The 20,008-nt window shown below is 37.9% G+C and overlaps 1 protein-coding gene and 1 long non-coding RNA gene across 2 annotated transcripts; one reads left to right on the plus strand and one right to left on the minus strand.

Annotated features, from left to right (window-relative positions):
- Nucleotides 1-1,774: 1,774 nt before the first annotated feature.
- LOC117498030 lies at nucleotides 1,775-15,477 on the minus strand. The gene is made up of 2 exons (XR_004557524.1): nucleotides 15,380-15,477; nucleotides 1,775-1,832 (listed from the first exon to the last, which is right to left on the minus strand). It is a non-coding gene; the product is annotated as an uncharacterized LOC117498030 (long non-coding RNA).
- Nucleotides 5,967-8,089, plus strand: LOC117498020 (myosin-3-like). Its single transcript, XM_034150067.1, has 3 exons — nucleotides 5,967-6,803; nucleotides 6,892-7,023; nucleotides 7,278-8,089. Exons 1-3 carry the CDS (start codon nucleotides 5,978-5,980, stop codon nucleotides 7,550-7,552), a joined length of 1,233 nt encoding a protein of 410 aa, XP_034005958.1. The 5' UTR covers nucleotides 5,967-5,977; the 3' UTR covers nucleotides 7,553-8,089.
- Nucleotides 15,478-20,008: the final 4,531 nt, after the last annotated feature.

Consider the following 20,008-nt stretch of genomic DNA (forward strand, 5'->3'; position numbering starts at 1 on the left):
GTTACCTGTTGTCTTTCATTTCTCACACCCTTTCAGTCTTTTGAATTGCCATGTTGTTGAAAGGTGCAATACATATACATCTGTTTAGTGAGATCAATGTAATACTGAAACATGTTCAATCTTTGACCCCATATTAATGATAACAACATACATTTTCCAGAACATATATTAGTATTTCCTTATTTTCTATTACCTGGATAATAAAGCTGATTGGTTACCTGGCAGAATATGAAGTAAATACTATTTCCTCATTGCAACATGAGCCTTGTTTCAAAGGGGATTTAAATAATTAACACGTCATCATTTAAAAAATATGTAAAAGCAGCCAGACGAATCATATTAAAAAAAGGAAATTGTAACCATTCGTCTTTAGTCTTACATCTAAAATATGAAAATATTATTTTCATATTTTTTTAACAATAACCAAGTTTAAGGCTTGACAAATAGTCAAATAGTTTTTACTTTCTCTGTTGTACTTACATTTGCCTTAACACTAAAACAACAAGAATGAGCTGAAAGTTGGAAAACTACAAAATTCAGAGGTAGAAATGTTTCTGTATCGCACAAAAATACATATTACTCATGAAAATATTGATTGATGCAGCTTCAAGCCATTTATTTGACAATATTTAAAGCAACACAAACAGGATTTGAATACAGCTTCACAAACATTTTCAGTAACAGAGAAAGTACACACAATTGTGGGGAATATTAAACTCTTAGAAAAGAAACTTTTGATGGTGCTTGGTAGATCCTTTGATATGTGACCTTTTTGGGTCAAATAACGCTTAGTCTAGTTTGACAGATTTTCACAGACTGACAATTATCTGAATTGACACATCACAAAAGATGATAACCAACAGTTTAATATACACAATCAACCAATTTACTTTGAGGTAAGATGACGATAAACTTTCAACAAACAGGTGTGTGTACAGTTTTCTGATTAAATTGTTAATGCCATGTAGCCACAAGTTATAATGACCGAGGTCAATAAGTAACAGGTGTTATAATGCAGCATAAGAACATCATAACATGTTTTCGTGTAAGCAAAAGAGGCCTAATTAAGCTAAGCTTGACAGAGGTTTAGAACTGGAATCCAATGTCTTCTAACCCCTCTGTCGTTAGAGTTTAACCCTGTCGTTAAACTCTAACGACAGGGTTGACCTTTCCAGTCTAGCCTGATATTCTCCGTCCGATCAAAATGGACAGGAAGGCATAGGTTATTAACATTCTGACAGCCCACAATCCCATAGAGTTGTTTTCGGGTTAGATGTGTAACCCTGCAGGTGCTGGTGTCGACTTGGACCTTGTAAAGGGTGATGGGTGAGTTACTGGTACATATAGTCATTTGGTTATTCGGATTGACTTCACTACATGTATAGACCGTATGGTTTTCATAGCCTTGACAGATCTTTTTGACAGTGTCTTTCAACATGAAGGTCTGACTTGGTCTCCGGCAGAGGCAATACTTCTCTATGTACCTGTATAAACAAGATTTATTGTTTCACTGAAGAGTAAATAGCATTGATAAAGTCATTGACATAATCAGTAGTGTGGTACCTAAATGAAACAGTCCTGCCTTTAAATGTAGTGAATATGAATCTCCATCTTATGCAAATGCATTTCTAAATAAACATATTGACTTAACCATTTAACTCACCTTTCCCAGTCAGCCTTATCTGTTTTGTCACCAATGCTCTCCTGAAGGACGTGTTTGCAAAGAAATCTGTCGTGCGGATCTTGTACCATTTCACAATATGAAGGAGTTAAACCATCAACAAGGGCAAGAGTGGCCATGAAGATGATAAAGACAGCGATGTTCATCTTTTCTAGAGCGGGAGAATGATAAATATATAAGTAAGAAAGGTTTTAGTTGTTAATGTTTCAACATACAATAATGTATTAATGTGTAAAAAAAAGCGTGTGATAGAAGTTTCAAATTTGAATTTTCTTTCTTTTTTACCTTTAAATTAAAATTAAAATTAAAACATTCTTCAATATGTTTTCAAATGTAACTATATAACATGTCTATAACCCTAAAACAACACATGTCATACACAGGTGCATCTCCACAGCGCCTATTATCTATGTAACACAAATCACAATATCAGCAAGTTTAATATTAACTCTACTATTAGCTTATTTTGGTCTTTTGCCACTAATCTTGCACCATACCACAATACATTTTCAGCCTCTTAGACGTTAGAAGACGAAGCAAGTATTTCAATAGTCCTAGCAACATTATTTAGGAAACCTGCAACAAGAAGAACAAGAGATCGACTCTAAGCTCCAGGAACAGTATACGTATATTAACCAAACCCATAAACATTTGCATTCATTCAGACAGCCTCGAAAGTTTTAGCACCATAGTTTGTCATTGTAGTATCAAAGATTAAAATCAATGATTATGAGTTACATGATAAACTACATCCTCCTTCCTTGTTGCCTGACTAGAAAAAAACAAAGTGTAATGCCAAGAAAGAAAAGTGATGAGTAAAAGATAAATTATTGTTGACTTGATCATTTGTTATATCCTCATTCCTTGTTGCTTGGCCAGAAAATTCCAGTGTAGCTCCAGTCAATAATTTAGAAGAAAACAAAGGCTTCTGCCAAGAAAGCGAGGTGTCAGAGGTGATAGTTAAAGCTCCCATGTCATGCTTTTCCGGTTATTACCCGTCCCCTTGTGTGTTATGAAGGTTTTTATGCATGTAAACGGTGTGCAGAGTCAAAACCCTCAAAGTACACCCTGTAGCGAGTAAAACTCTAACACAGAAAATACCTCCCCAAAACGCCTCGTTGGAGATACGTCACTGCCCATTTGAGTCTTCCATTTAGTTCCGGGTACCGCCTGATGTCATGCGGTACCCGGAACGAAATGGACCAATCCCGAAGAGCTATGGCCACACCAGCAGCGGCGTGTTCCTCCTCCAGAGGTTCGAAGAACCGGCATTTCACAGACGAAAGCTTCCAAAACATTGCCCAGTTTGAGGCCGGATATGCACAGCTTGTTTGGACCGTTTGGAGCAGGGGAAGATCTGGGTATACAACCTGTAAGTTTGCATTGTTATTTGTGTATTTATCAAACAAGACTGTTTAAATGTGTAAACTGTGTTGGACTGCTAAGCCATTGACACAGTGCTAACTGTGCTAACTAAGTTGCTAGAGTTTCCATATATCAACTCTAATATCAGCAGATGGCCTTGCATACATGTATCTCATAGCAGGAGAATGTCTGCATTCACACACAAAATACCTATTGACAGTATACTCCGGGTGATTTGCCGGTCAGTCGCGAAACTTAATTACATTATAGCTGGCGTAGCGATCTAACACACGGAGCTAGAGCTAGTTTTGGTCGGAAAAACATTTTTGTGATGCTACGTTGCTAGCGTTTAAATATATCAACTACAATGTCAGCAGATGGCCTTACATGTTTGTCATGGCAGGAGAATGTCTGCAGTCACACACACGGAATACTCATACAGTATATTGTACTGTGATTTACCGTACATTGTGACCGTACATATACTGCATGTAGCTAACGAGGCTAGCTGTATGCTAGCGCAAAACAATGTATTCATGCAAGTTACATTGTATGGTAGCAGAATACCCGTATACGATTGCAATTATAAACACGTTATTGCTAGCCTAATATGAACCACTAGCTTTTGTTCATAGTAGTTTTATTACACTGCATTATAGTTGCCTTTCCTCCAAGCTAACGTTCATATCGTGTTAGCTACCAAGGTAAACAAAGCTAGGTTAGCATATTAGCAGGCAAGCTGTTCATTACACAACTACTACTAACGAATCTAAAACAACTAAGTTTCTCTAATATTTTGTGATTTGCATTTGATTTCGTCCAGCCAGATCCTGGCGGACAATCCATGACGGGGAAGGGACTTCGACTACTACTGAGGGCTCGTGCTAAAAGGCACCGCACCGACTGGTCAAGATGCGAGGAGGAGGAATGAATGATATACCGTGTGTATATATGTATATTTATGTTCATTTTGTACATTTCTAAAAATAAAGTTTAATGGAAATACTTAGTAGGCCTATCCTTTCTTCCCTGAATTCATATATAGCAAACCATGATTTGATTTCTCATCAAACAGTAGTAGTTTATAACGGGTAAAAATAACTTACTCTTTGTTATGAGAGTAGCTCGTAGGCCACAACGGAAAGACAAGGAGACATACACGAGTTTACAAAACCACGGCACATTTATTGTGGTAAATGCAGAGATAGGTGGTTGAGAGGATCGCAGAGTTAGTCTTCCTGCAGCCGCTTTGGAGAGAGACTGTGTCCGGAGGTGTCCGTGATCGTGCTGATTAGCCTCTTCAGCTCCACCCCATCGTAAGACAAAGGCCCTGGGGCCGTCACACTCTTCTATAACAACAGTTAAAAATATATATGTATATAAAATATACCGCTGTACCGACGCCATGATAAGACTGATGTTACGCTGAGAGCAGCCGGGAAAAGCACTGACATGGGCGCAGCCTCTCTGGTGGTTGACTAATCAGAACGAGTGGCCGAGCTGACCAATCGGAGCACACTAGGCTCACAGGGAGGGGGGGGCAAGAGCTCCAACGAGTCGTTTAGTGGAGAAAGTGAATACTGCTGAATACACATGCTTGACAGAGATGCTGTATGCGAAACCAATGTGAGTTTGGAAAATTGCACAGTATAAATCTATTTTAGTATACCTCAACAATGTAATTATGATCAGTGGAAATGGCCATGACATGGGCCCTTTAAAAAATGAATATTTCACTGCTATCCTCCAAACAAGGAGGGGGCAGCATTTCACCTCTAATTGGGGGTCCTTACAATCTAAATGTACAATCATCAGACCAAAGTTGACCAACCTGCTGTGACTCAAAGCTTGCTATCTAATAATATTCATGCAGGCCTTTAGTTTATGTTACCTTTGTGTGTGTGTGCCACTAAACAGGGCTGTGTGTCAAAGATCACGATTCTGAGTCAGATCATTCATTATATCCTCATTCCTTGTTGGTTGTCTGGAAATCCAGCGGAAGTCCAATGAATTACTAAGACGCAAACAAAGTGTGATGCCAAGATAAATTAGGTGTCAGAGGATCTTTGCGTGGGCCTAAAGTTTACATTAGACATTTCTGTGTTTGTGCAACTAACCAGAGACTGTAAGATCCGTGTGCTTTGATCGCAGGTTTATTGGACCAAATTCAAGGACGAAGAATCACAAGGATCAAAAAGACCCAATACTCTTTTTCAACCCTTTGAATTTACTCCAATAAACTAACTGTCAATAAGCACATGGACCCTGGATGTAAGGTGATTGAAAACCTCTCGGGGCAGCTCTGGAACAAGTGGTATTACAAGACAGGATTTGCCAGCCTAGTCAGTTAAGATGCTAATTTCAGTAGATATCTCTACAAAGCAATACGTAGACATCTATGACATAACATCAAAACTGTTACTTGATTACTCAAATGTGAGCATCTATGACTGAAACGTAATAAACGACCTTGTTGGGATAAATAATCTACACATATACATATATCCGGTAAAAAATAAATAAAATATATTAATGTATTATTTAGTACTTGACTTTAAAATCAACATAGGCAGTTCCTTCTATTGTAAATTATTTCGGCTATCACTACTCATGTCATTGTTTCTTATGAAAGCATTGAAAGGGATTCACTTTATTTCTTGGTGCTCTGCGTCTGCCTTTGAAACACATGCACCGTTGCAGGGTTACTTTGAAAACAGGTAATATTTGAAACATAATTCTGTTAATCTTTCTCTAGGATGTCAGTAATTAACTGATTGCTAGAACACGCTGTTAATAGGGTTTTCTTATTGCAAAACAACTTAGTTTCAAAGCTGATTTTAAACATTAACAGGTTTCTAGACAATATAAAAGCAGTCAGAGGGATCACATCATTCAGAGTTCAGGACTGAGCGACTTTGTATCAACTTGAAGATGAGTTTGACCATTTTACTGATTGTGTCGCTGTTTTGCGGCCTGATTTTAGCCCAGGATGATGGTAATACTACTATATTAGATTATCCTGAAACAGAGGAACGCTATCCTGACATGTGCAACCTCCTGAGAGAGTTTGGTGCAGTAAGTGAGAAATTAAGAGTTATGGAGACCAGGATGAAAGATAGTGAAACAAGGCTCATGGACACTGAAACCCTGCTGAAAGACACCAAAACGAGAGTGATGGACACTGAAACCCAGCTGAACGACACCAAAACGAGAGTGATGGACACTGAAACCCAGCTGAACGACACCGAAACGAGAGTGATGGACACTGAAACCCAGCTGAACGACACCAAAACGAGAGTGATGGACACTGAAACCCAGCTGAACGACACCAAAACGAGAGTGATGGTGACTGAAACCCAGCTGAATGACACCGAAACGAGACTGATGGACACTGAAACCCAGCTGAAAGACACCGAAACGAGAGTGATGGACACTGAAACCCAGCTGAAAGACACCGAAACGAGACTGATGGACACTGAAACCCAGCTGAAAGACACCGAAACGAGACTGATGGACACTGAAACCCAGCTGAATGACACCAAAACGAGAGTGATGGACACTGAAACCCAGCTGAAAGACACCAAAACGAGAGTGATGGACACTGAAACCCAGCTGAAAGACACCGAAACGAGAGTGATGGACACTGAAACCCAGCTGAAAGACACCAAAACGAGACTGATGGACACTGAAACCCAGCTGAAAGACACCAAAACGAGACTGAAGAAGAGTGAAACCCAGATTCTTGAACTGAACAAAGGTAAAGTCAATTAAAAAAATAAGTAAATACTGCACAAAATAATAATTACAATAATAATAATATGGTTACACTGTTTTGCTTTGTACAGAAAAGAAGACGGTCGTATTCAGTGCAGCAACAGGAGGAGGAGAAAAAAAGATTGGACCCTTCAGCACTGACACAACTTTAATCTACATAAAGGAGATCACAAACATTGGAGCCGCCTACAGTCCATACACAGGTAAAACTCAGTCGTCTGCATGCTGCTAAATTCCACCTGATATGCTTAAACAAGGACAAAAAAAACAAAACCCTTCTTCTATCCTGTTTGATAAAACAGAGGTCTAAGAATGTGCTGAAACTGTACTAACCATTAACTTGTTTTTGGTGTATTTGGTTGGTAGGCAAAACAATTAAGTGCTTAAGACCACTAAAGGTTTGTTATTTGACTTTTTTATCAAAATAAATGTGACCAACACTCTGTTGTTTCCACAGGTATCTTTGTTGCCCCGGTTGCAGGTGTTTATTACTTTACCATCTTCTATCATAATGGAGGGGGCTATGGCAACATCTTAAAGCTCTACAAGAACAGTGAGTTAGTGCTCCTGACCCATGATTACGGTTCATACTACTACAATAATGGAGGAAACGCAGTGTTCCTGCAGCTGGAGCAAGGAGACCAGGTGTATGTGCGCCTGGTTGCGAAATCCTATGTTTCGGGAACAGACTATCATACAACATTCAGTGGGTTTTTAGTCACTGAAATGTGAGAATCTGTATCTCTGTCGTCATTCCTGCTTGAGGGGGACTGAAAAAGATCTGAGCTCTCTATAAACTGAATATCTATCACCATGACATGTTAAAATGTAATGAAACAAAAAACTGTTGCTCATAGAATCATAAAATCAAGACTAAAAATGTCTTCTTCAATCATTGCTTTATTAAACTCATTATGCTGCAAAGTTGAAAGTGAGTTTCTTGTTTTCTGTTTCTTGAATATCTTAATATATTGAGTGTTGTGCATTTCAATTCAAAGCTCCATCTCATTGCAACAACTTCTCAACTTAGATGTCTAACCTGCCTGATAATGCATCAATGGAAGACACATGGAGCGAGAAATGAAGACGTGGAGAAGGTCCCATTTATTCAAATGTCAAGAAGTGCTACTTTGATACTAGCGAACCTATTTGTATTACAGTATTCAAAACTCACCTGCTTCATCTCAAACTTGCAAAGGTGGCTCGAGTTGTATCAGATAGAGATTCACTGGACTCTGTCCCTTAAAGGATCTTGGTACATAAAGAAATACAGCGTCTCTCCTGGTGTTTTTACTGAAGCTTATTACGCCGATTTTAAATCACCTATACATTAAAGGTGGGGTAGGTAATTTTGGAGAAACCAGCTCGAGTGCGCTAGAATTTGAAAATACACAGCTGGAAAAAATCTGCCACTTCCTTACAGAGCCCCTCCTCCAACACACACGAACGTGCACATGACCAATGAGGGCACGAGATAAGTTTGTGCACAGATGGAAGGCTGACAGGCAGGTAGGCCATCCAGTTATTTTAGCCGGGCCGGCTAAAATGATTGGTCGTGCTTTTTACAGTACTACGGCTTCCACAGATGACATTTTTTCATGGATTTTTTGTCAAAGCATTTAAGATATTCATTGCTATCGGGATGTTAAGAGCATTCCATGGAATATAACAAAAAGTGTATCTCGAGCCGGTTTCTCAAACTTACCTACCCCACCTTTAATGAAGCAGTGTCCTGCCATATAAGCATATCATTAGCATATAATCATTATTTAGGGGACCAGTGTTGCTTGTAACAAAATATAGATACAATACAATACAGCTTTATTTACTGTACAAAGCACTTTAAAACCTCCAGACCAAAGTAGTGTACAGTCAAATAAGCAAACAAAAACATATACAAAGTCACACAGCACAGCTCACACTCCATAAAACAAGTACAAGTAAAAACAATAGACAATTTAAAGCAATAAAAGCAACAATCTAAAAGAGCTTCGACCTGGGCACATTCAGGAGCAGTTGATCAGCTGACCTGAGAGGGCGTTTGGGCGTGTTGGGGTGTAGCAGCTCAGAACGATATGGTGGGGTCATGCCATTTAGGGATTTAAAAGTAAATAAAAGGATTTTGAAATGAATCCTAAAATGTATTAGCCAATACAATACTGCAGCCAATGGAGCGAAGCCAAAATGGGGGAAATGTGGTCATATTTCCGTGTGCAAGTTAAAAGCCTTGCTGCTGCATTTGCATTGATGGACAGTATCCATTCAACCTTAAACCTAAAACAATCTTTGTACAACCTTAAACATAAGGCCCAAAGACGAAAAAATACAGAATCAAAAATCAAAGTCTCAGTTTGTTTAAGACCACGCAGAACGCTTCAACTGTAGATCCAGAAAGCCACACACACGTTTCTCCACACTGTGTGTATTTAACTTGCTGTGAAGTGTACATCAAACTCGCACTGCAAAAAAAAAGAATCTTTACATCCAAATATCAGTTTGTGTATTGTAAATGTATATCCATTTATAAGTGCAGCATACAGTATGTTAATAATGTTCCTAATTGTAAATACCTTTTTAACATAGGCTTCTGTAGTAATGATAGACAGTAAATGAAGAAAGTCTGTCATCAAGTGTTGACCAACACACACACAGGTGCCACAGATGGAAAACCCAAGCAGTACCTATTTTGTATTAGAGAAATAAGCTGTAGTTACGTTTCATACTGACACTTTGCAAATATTGCTCACTTGTAGTGTATCACCCATAGCACATTAGAATACTCCATTAGCAACCGTATTTACAAAGCTTTAGAAAGAGGTACTCTGCACCTTAACAGCAACAGAGAAGGAAATCATTACCTGTTATCATCCACAGTTGGAATTTTAGAAATACCATACCATAGAAATGTCCAAACAAATACAATAGAAACTCTAAAGACTTGCAAGGGTGGGGAATATCTTTTAATAGCACAAAAGCACATAATTCAATGTTAAAATAAAACATATTGATTAATGCAGCTTCAATTAATTAATTTGACACATATACAAAGCAACACTTCAGGATTTGATTACATTTTCACAAAGATTTTGTAGTAAAATGTAACAAAAAACACGAGTTTAAGAGTTTTTTACACAATAACAATACTATGAATTTAACGCATCACAGAAAAGTATAACCAACAGTTCAATAAAGAGAGAAACCAATTCACTTTGACATCATGTGACCATTTAGTTTCAACAAACACACAAGTGTAACGTTTCTGACTTGAGAATAACTGAATGTAATTATCAGTAAATATGTTTAATATGATACGTTTATCACAAGTCATCTCCTTAATGTAACAACTTGTTATAATAACCAGGCTCAAATATGTAACAGATATCCAAAATAACATGTTTTCATGTAAGAAAAAAACGTTTCTTCTCTACCGAGGTTGACAGGGTGCAACTGACCGGTTTGGCACTTGTCTGGTGTACCTCTCAAAATGAACAGGAAGGCATCGGTTTACCACAACATCACAAGCCAAAACCACAAATTGTGTCTCATAATATAAATTTGTAACCCTGTTATTTTGATTCAATGTGACATGATATACCAGAAATCTTGTGTACATACATAAGTTAGCTCGGTATCTACTACTTTCTAGCGGTTGTCCTTTGCCATTACAGATGTCCGTGACTCTTTCCTCATCCCCGCTCCTGAAGAAGGACTGCAGAGGTCTGTCGGTGAGTCCATGGTTCTCGATGTATCTGCACAACGAGATCATTGCCTTCTAGTTAGAGCGGAGCACGACTCCTGACTTTTCCCTGTGTTTTTTTTTATATATATCTGTTGTAATTTATTGTCTTTTATTGTGATTGTAGTAATGTGTTTTTATTACATGTACAGCACTTTGGCTCGACCAAAAATCGCTTTTAAATGTGCTTTATAAATAAAACTTGATTTGATTTGATTTGATTTGATTGCAAAGTAAATGCCGTGGACAAAGTACAACACAAGGCATGTTCATAAAGCAGTTGCGTTATAAAACAATTCTCACTGTACATGATATTAATATGAATCTTGATCTTATTAAAAACCATATTAAATTAACACACTGACTTGAACTCACATAAGTCATAAGACCTAACTCACCTTTCCCATTCATTGTAGTTCCTTCTGTCAAATCGGTCCCGAAGGATGTGTTTTCTAGAAAAGCTGTTGTACGCATTGTTATTCCTTATCGTCCGGCAAGGTGGATTGATCGCAACAAAGGCAAAAGCAATCGTGAGGAGGATCAGGGCAGTGGTGGTCATGCTTTCTAGAGCGGGAGAAGGAGAATATTTGAGTAAGGAAGTTAGTGTTTGTTTGTTTGTCAAAAAAACAGAACTCAATTTGTTTAGTCTCCCTCAAAACTGAAATCAAATACCAGGTGTAAGTTGAAATCCAATGTATAATAAATGATATATTATGCCAAATAACCATCCAAATGAAATATAAGGAATAGGTTCATTATAAGAAGGGTTGAAGATTTTAAAAGGACCCAGTCATGGCCTTTGAAGCTGCACTTCCTTGTTTCGCATTGAAAGATAAAGACCCAACAGCAGCAGATTTACTAATCCCTCCGATTCTATATCTATATCTATATCTATATCTCTATCTATATCTATATTCTATTCTATCATGTTTTATTTATGTATTTTTTAACAAAACTCTGAAAATATCTAGAGAATAGCCCTATAACCCTTAATAATAACAAATGATCCCTAACCCTATGTCATCTCACTTTATACCTTAAGACATGTTGAATAAGGAAATTAAATACATAACTTGATCATCAGTAGACAGACACATTTAAGAGACTCATGATGATAAAATTATTTAACAAATGAGAAGTAAAAAGAGTGAAAACAAAATGTTTATGTTACATTATATATAGATATGTGGTGAAATGAAACCTGCTTCATTTGCTTTTAGAGGAAAATACATTACCACATTGTTAAGGATACCTAGAGAAAAACATATTTGTCTCTTTCTTTTCTCATGGTCTCTCCTGGTGTTATTACTGAAGCTTAATGTTGATTTTAAATAACCTATACATTAATGAACCAGTGGCCAGTCATATACTGTAAGCATAGTACCGGTGATGATTGTAACAAAATCTGGATGGACAACATCTGATTATAAGTGCAATTTTGTAAGGAATATCCAATTGGGCATATGTTAATAAAAAGGCCTAATAGTACATGACAATGGGTTCTGAAGTAATGGTAGACAGTAAATGAAGAAAGTCTGCCATCAAGTGTTGACCAAAGATGTCACAGGTGCCACAGATGGAAACCCATAAGCATTACTTATTGTGTGTGAGGAAATACCAGGTGTGTATGTCACATGGCGAAGTATTTTAATTATATTGCTTGGTTTTTGTGTGTTTCATACTTTTTATTATGATTTTATTGTGTTTTTTTATTTTTGAAGTGTTGACACTGTTGAAGTTTATCTGGTTTTACTTTTAAGCATGCTTTTATTTGAAATGTTTTAACCTACTTCCACCATGATGACTGGGACAATTAGCAGCACCTGGGGCCAATCATGGCCGACCTATAAATGGAGAGAGAACACAGGAGAGCAGGAGCACAAAGGAAGAAGACAGGAGGATACGCAGCCGAGCAGACAGAAAATATCAAGAGACAAACGGCAGTCCAGAGTGTGAAGCCAAGGACACAAGAGGGCAGAGTTTAGAGCCCTTATTTCGTGAGTAACTACTGTCCAACGAAATACCTGATTTGTCCTTAAAAGACAAGTGACTGCTGTTTGTCTGTTTTTAGAGTGGGAGCCAAGCTGGAGGAGCGGGCGGTGTGCAGAAGTGTCCCCCCCCTCATCGTGTGCCTGGATTTTAAAGAACTTTTAAGCCCTTTTAGCTTGTGAAATTGTTTTGATTGTATTTTAAGTAGTTTTAGTTTTTAGTCAAGTTTTTATGTCCAATAATAGATTATTTTAACCTTTTAAACTTGAGTAGTTTGGCTCTTGATTGCCCATCACGCTCTCTCCTCGATTTAGAAGAACCCTTTCTCTCTTCCTACATTTCCACCCTTCCCCCCTCCTTTACATATATACAGTGTATGTCACATGCTGACACTTTTCTTCTTTTTCCAAATATTTCTCACTCACTTCTAGTATTGTAGAAGTGTAAATTCCAATAGCAAACTTATTTACCTTGCTTATAAAAGAGTGCCTCTGCAACTTCACAGCAACAGAGCAGGAAATCATAATCTGAAACCATAATCTTTGTAAATATTCAAGAACAAGTTCCTCTCAAGCAGAAAAGCGTCAGTTCCTCACAAGAACTTGAACCTGGGGTCCTTGCATTAAACCACATTTTCTGGAATGTGGTTTGTGCCTGTTGTGGTGAAAACTGTTAACCAAAACGTCCATGAGCAATAACATGTACCCGGTGCTTTGGGGGCCAACTTCATCTCCTTTATCTCAAGCCTTTCTCTCTGCAGCCGGTTGAGAAATATACCGTCCATGTCATCTTTGATTAATATTCACACTTCTGTCACATTTGGCATCCATTTTGATGATAAGGAGAATAATGTTATATAATTTTGGTTATACATTTTCCTTTTGAGTCACCCTTAGTTACCTGTTGTCTTTCATTTCTTACACCCTTTCAGTCTATTGAATTGCCATGTTGTTGAAAGGTGCAATACATATGTTTAGTGAGATCCTTGTAATACTGAAACATGTTCAATCTTTGACCCCATATTAATGATAATAACATGCATTTTCCAGAACATATATTAGTATTTCCTTATTTTCTATTACCTGGATAATAAAGCTGATTGGTTACCTGGCAGAATATGAAGTAAATACTGTTTCCTCATTGCAACATGAGCCTTGTTTCAAAGGGGATGTAAATAATTAACAAGCCATCATTTAAAAACATATAAAAGCAGCCAGACGAATCATATTAAAAAAAGTGTCACCATTAATCTTTAGTCTTACATCTAAAATATGAAAATATTATTTGCATATTTTTTGGAACAATAAACCAAGTTTAAGGCTTGACAGTCTTCATCAAATAGTCATGCTTTCTCTTTTGTACTTACATTTGCCTTAACACTAAAACAATGAGCTTAAAGTCGGAAAACTACAAATTTCAGAGGTGGAAATGTTTCTGTATCGCACAAAAGTACATATTACTCGTAAAAATATTGATTGATGCAGCTTCAAGCCATTTATTTGACAATATTTAAAGCAACACAAACAGGATTTGAATACAGCTTCACAAACATTTTCAGTAACAGAGAAAGTACACAGTTGTGGGGAATATTAAACTCTTAGAAAGGAAACTTTTGATGGTGCTTGGTAGATCCTTTGATATGTGACCTTTTTGGGTCAAATAACGCTTAGTCTAGTTTGACAGATTTTCACAGACTGACAATTATCTGAATTGACACATCACAAAAAATGATAACCAACATTTTACTTTAGACAATCAACCAATTACCTTTGAGGTAAGATGACGATAAACTTTCAACAAACAGGTGTGTGTATAGTTTTCTGATTAAATTGAAAATAGCCGAGAATCTACGTGTTAATGCCATGTAGCCACAAGTTATAATGACCGAGGTCAATAAGTAACAGGTGTTATAATGCAGCATAAGAACACATAAACAAGTTTTCATGTAAGCAAAAAAGGCCTAATTAAGCTAAACTTGACAGAGATTTAGAACTGGACTCCAATGTCTTCTAACGCCTCTAAAAACGTTTTAACTCCTCTAACACGGGGGTGGACGAGTCCAGTTTGGATTATCCGGGCGAGAATAAGCAAAATGGATAGGACTGCATCGTTGACCAACTAACTCACAATCCACAATCACAAACTTATTATGTGTGTCTACTCTTGTAGCCCTGCAGGTGTTGGCTTGGTATTCGACACTGACATCGTAAAGGTGTGTGGGATTGGAACTGGCACATTGTATCCATGAACATGTATCGCGTTGACAGAAACGCTTGTTTCTAAAGGTGTTCCACGACATGAAGGACTGAGTAAATCTAAATCTGCCGTTGCAGAGGCCATAGTCCCTTAGGTACCTGTATAAACAAGATAATGTTTTCACTGCAAAGTAAATGGCATTGATAAAGTATAACACTTATAACAGAATCAGTAGTGTGGTACCTAAATGAAACAGTCCTGCCTTAAAATGCAGTTAATATGAATCTCCATCTTATGCAAATGCCTTTCTAAATAAGCGTATTGACTTAACCATTTAACTCACGTTGTCCAGGCAGCCAAATTTGCTGGAATGGCACCATCCTGGAAGACATGCTTGCAAAGAAATCTGTTGAACCGATTTAAGTATCCGTTACACTCTTCAGGAGTTAAACGGACATCGACAAGGGCAAGAGTGGCCATGAAGATGATAAAGACAGCGATATTCATCTTGTCTAGAGCGGGAGAACGAGAAATATAAAAGTACGATTTTAATGTATGAACATACAATAATGTATTAATTGTATTAATGTATCAATTAAAACACAACATATATTCTTCAATATGTTTTTATTACTTACGTGTTTGTAGGCGAGCGAGCAGCGATCTGTCCCACTTCGATCAGTCAGCTGGACGATTGAATCCTCAGCTGGATGGAGCTGCTTTAGTAGTTTCTAAAGAGGAAGTAGCCTTGATCTTCATCTTCTCAAACAAGCTGAGTCACTTTGTTCTAGTGAAAGACACACTAATACTGGGTTCCTCTTATGCCTCGCCTTGTCACGTAGTTCAAATGGTAAGAAAAACAGGCCCTTTCCCCAGCAAGATTTACAGAGGAATACCGAGGTGTTCCCAAGCTCATTGAGATATTACTTTTTTGTAGTCTGAGCTTGGATAGGACGTGCCAGAGCGTCTTCTCTGAGCTCCTTCCTGAGGTCTAAGCCCCTTTGAGGTGAGCCCGTCACGACCAAAAGACCATGACTGTTGTTAATGGTTGGAAGGGTTAGGGTTTTGGGGAACGCGCGGCGCTCCATATTTAAACCTATTTAAAAACTCCTGTAATAAAACCAATACAAGTTTATAAAAGCCCTGTTTGGTCTGTGTTAATTTTTTTTAATGAAATAAAGAAAATGCAATAAAAGGGATAGAAGAGAGCAGCGGCTGAAGCACAGAGCGTATGCAGCGGGGTTAAAACCTGTACTCCTGCTCCCCCGGTGGGGTGTCCGAGGCTGTGTCCCACAACATCTGGTAAAAGACCTGGTAAGTGGCTTAAAAACATCTGGCTAAAAGTACCGAGGTTGACTTTTTTTTAAATCGGCATGCAGGTAAAATTAGTTTGAACAAATAAATGATAAATAAATACATAAAAGTGCTTAGTAAAATAAGTGCTTTTAAAAGTCAGTGCTGGTAATAAAAATCACATCAACCCAAATGTTAAAATATTCAAGATATAAAACAATATGTAAATGTCAAATGTAGAATATAAAATATAAAATATAAAATACACACAGGTTAGTAGGCACACGGGGAGGGAAAATATTTTTTAAATAAAGTCAACCAAGTGTCCCTAAAAGTGTTTAAAACCCAGGCCGAGGTCTAGAGAGGTGGTGCAGGTGAGACATGGGACACGCCTCGGATGATGTTTAAAAATACTTTATTAAAGGGGTTATTTCAGGGTGTATTTAAAATCGAATGGAAAGTAATAACTAAAATATAAATAAAATAATATAAACAATGTTTAAATCGGAAACGGGGGATTAATAATATATAAAAATGGGTTTGGAAGGTTGATCAATGGGAAAGTTAAAATCTTTGCCTTCTGGCTCAGCTAGCTTTCTATTCCCAACTGTTCAGTGCAACGCTCCCACCACTACAGAAGCCAAACCAATTCACCTGTCGATTTCGCAATCCAACTACCCTCATCATGACCCCAGGATATTCAAACTCCATGATTTGGGGAAGTAATTGCTCCCAGTCATCACAGTAATGGGGAACAACCCTGACGTTTCCCGGGAAGAACAGTCTTGTAAAATAATACATATATTTTTTTGTTGGATCTGTATGAAACTATTTGTATTTGTATTTGTATTTGTAATCACTATTTGTAATCAGATGCAATTTTCTACCTATCATATGTATGCTGATGACACTATTGTATACTCGTGTGCTCCTTCTCTGGATATGGCCGTTTCCAATTTAAAATCAGATTTTATCACGCTGCAGCATGCGCTTCTTGATTCTAAACTGCTATTGAACAGTAAGAAAACCAAAGCAATGCTTTTTGCTCCTAAGTCAGCGTCCTCCTCTTGCCTCTCCATTGACACCCTTGATGGCGTTTCTGTTGAATTTGTTGATACCTACAAATATCTGGGCTTTTGGTTGGACAGTAATCTGAACTTTAAACACCATATTGAAGTTTTAACAAAGAAATTGAAATTCACTCTTGGCTTCCTTTTCAGATTTAAATGTTGTTTTTCAATTTCATCCCGTAAAAGGTTGGTCTCTGGCTTATTCCTGTCCCAGCTGGACTACGGTGATACCATTTATAGATTTGCCTGTCCCACTGTTTTGGCCAAACTTGACCCACTTTACCATGCTGCACTGCGTTATATATCAAATGCACCCTATAGGACTCATCATTGCAAACTGTATAGCCTTACTGGATGGTCCTCACTTACTATGCGTAGGATGCAGCACTGGTTTTTATCAATGTATAAAGCCATTTTAGGAAAGCTTCCATTCTACATATGTGTCAGATTTGCCCCAGTTTGTGACTCTTACAAACTCAGATCCAGTGCCTGGATACGGTTCCAGGTACCTACTGTACGGACTGAGGCTGGAAAAAGGAGTCTTTCTTATTATGGTCCTTGGTCTTGGAATGACCTTCAATCACGCCTTAAACTGAGGGCACTTGTCTCTATTTCATGTTTTAAATTGAAGTTGTCTGAAGTCCTCACCACCAGCTGCTCTTGCAGTAACAAGTAGTGTACTTTTTTTATTGTCCTAATGTGCACAATGTAGTGACTGCTTTTTCGTCTTTTGTTTTCTTTATGTTCTCTGTATTTTATATGTTTGTGTTATGTGTTATGTGTAACGTTGCTGCCTTCTTGGCCAGGTCAGCATTGAAAATGAGATTTTATCTCAATGTTTTTTATCTGGTTAAATAAAGGTTAAATAAAAAAATAAAAATAAAATGAAAAGAAAACCCAGCAGGAATTACTACTTTTTTTGGATATGTATTACTTGTCTAGATAGAATACATGTACTAAGTTATATCTGCATTTTGTATTGCAACCCCATCTTGCAGAATGACAGCTGTAAAGTGGGGTTTCGTAAAGTTTTTCGCTATCATAAACCGTCAGCTTTTGCAGAAGTTGTCTGGAGAGCAGTTGATGTTACAGATTAACTGTTGAGCTCGTAGGAGAGATCTTAAAGATACATCTTGACTTGTTTATGGTCAGTCTGTAATTGGCCCACAATCTGCCTGCTATGCTCACAAGTGCGATTTTCCTTATTAATAATACCATCACCTTCCCTGTCAGAATCAGCATTGGGGTTGAGGGGGGTCCAGACAACTTGACTAAGAAGACAATATTTGGTGTAGACGGACAAAACAACACTCATCGTTGGGCAACCCCACGTTGCAGAATCTTGGCTTGTGTTTGGTCATGTTGCTGTTTTGCAGCCTTTCATTGGACCACAATCTGCCTATCATCCTGACATGGTTGATCTTTATTATTGATACAACCATCAACTTCCCTGTCAGAAGTCAGCATTGTGGTTGAGGGGGGTCCAGACAACTTTACTAAGAATACCATATTTGGTCTAAAGGGACAGTGAACAGTGAACAGCTCCAAAACAACAGTCTTACTCAATAATGTTCTCGAACAAGTTTCTCTCAGGCAGTAATCGTCAGCTTTCACAAGAAAATGAACCCTGTGTCCTTGCATCAACTTTATCTTGGGGCAGTGGTGGAGAAGTCTGTGTTTTGGGACACGAAAGGTCACCGGTTCAAGTCCCTGAAAGACTAAGTGCTACAGAGGTGTCCCTGAGCAAGGCACCGTTCCCTACACTGCTCCCCGGGCGCCGTACATAAGGCAGCCCACTGCTCCTAAAACTAGGGGGGGTCAAATGATGGTAAATGTCCCCAACTGTTAAACTGGACAGTTAACAGTTTGATTTTATTCAGTACGGCAACAAAAAGTCAACCCAACTGGATAGAAATGATTCTCATAGCTTACAAAGAGGTTTATCATCACGCTTGATCTTATCCTAAAGAGAGCAAAAACTGCATTTATGTTGGGGATCTGGGCCTCCTTAGAATATATAGGTATTAAGTATTTAAATAACATCCTCAAAATATAAAGTAAATACATTCTGACTCCCATTATGGTTTTTGAGCTTTAAAGTTAGGGGAGAGTGACTTTTTTTTGTTTGTAAAGGCAGGCCAAGTCTCCTACCTGCAAACCAAGGTCATTCCCTTCAGACTAATCTGTACTTTGCACTGTACAGTTGTAGAATAATGCAGAGTATTGCCCAGATGAAGAATTACACTGGTTATGTAGTCTCAGTATAGAAGTTATGTCTCAAAGCTGTGTCAGCACTAATATTTCCACAGGTATCAATTCACTTTTAATATGTTGCAAATGACATAAACACGTAAAACTAACTCTCCTTGAGAGAAATCAGCATATTGTGCCGACCTTTGACCACAGCACATTGCATGATGGGGCAGATAATTGGGCAAATACAGGGTCCATGCATCTGTAGACAGACACAGGACTAGTTGTTGGTGAACTTAAGAGCAAATACAAACGTTTGGGGAATCAATGACACCACCTTTAGTGTTTTTTGGTCCAAATAAGTTCCAGAAAGGAGAGAATAGGGATATGATTTATTTAGATGCAGACACAATGTTTTATGTTTTTTGTGCTGCATGTCATTAGTCATATCTGTTGTCTGTGTTCTGTTTATGTGCCTGACCATAATCTACTTGAGTGGATGAGCAGATAGGGTATTTGTTTTAGTTAACATTTTTCTCGGCTGTCAATGATTAACGGATTGCCAGAAAATGCGGTTAATACTATTTTCTCATTGCAAAATAACCCTTTTATCAAATAGGATGTTAAACATTAACAGGTCACTTTAAACAACATTAAAGCAGCCAGAGGGATCACATCCTTTAAAGTTCAGGGGACTGAGCGACGTTGTAT

This window comes from Trematomus bernacchii, unplaced genomic scaffold (genome assembly GCF_902827165.1).
Source record: "Trematomus bernacchii unplaced genomic scaffold, fTreBer1.1, whole genome shotgun sequence".
NCBI classification, from domain to species: Eukaryota; Metazoa; Chordata; class Actinopteri; order Perciformes; family Nototheniidae; genus Trematomus; species Trematomus bernacchii.

What these genes read in the sequence shown, in the direction of transcription:
- LOC117498020 (XM_034150067.1), top strand. Translation starts at nt 5,978, where the DNA reads ATGAGTTTGACCATTTTACTGATTGTGTCGCTGTTTTGCGGCCTGATT. An exon ending in GATTCTTGAACTGAACAAAG is followed by an intron (nt 6,804 to 6,891) that starts GTAAAGTCAATT and finishes TGCTTTGTACAG; the next exon opens with AAAAGAAGACGGTCGTATTC. An exon ending in CGCCTACAGTCCATACACAG is followed by an intron (nt 7,024 to 7,277) that starts GTAAAACTCAGT and finishes TTGTTTCCACAG; the next exon opens with GTATCTTTGTTGCCCCGGTT.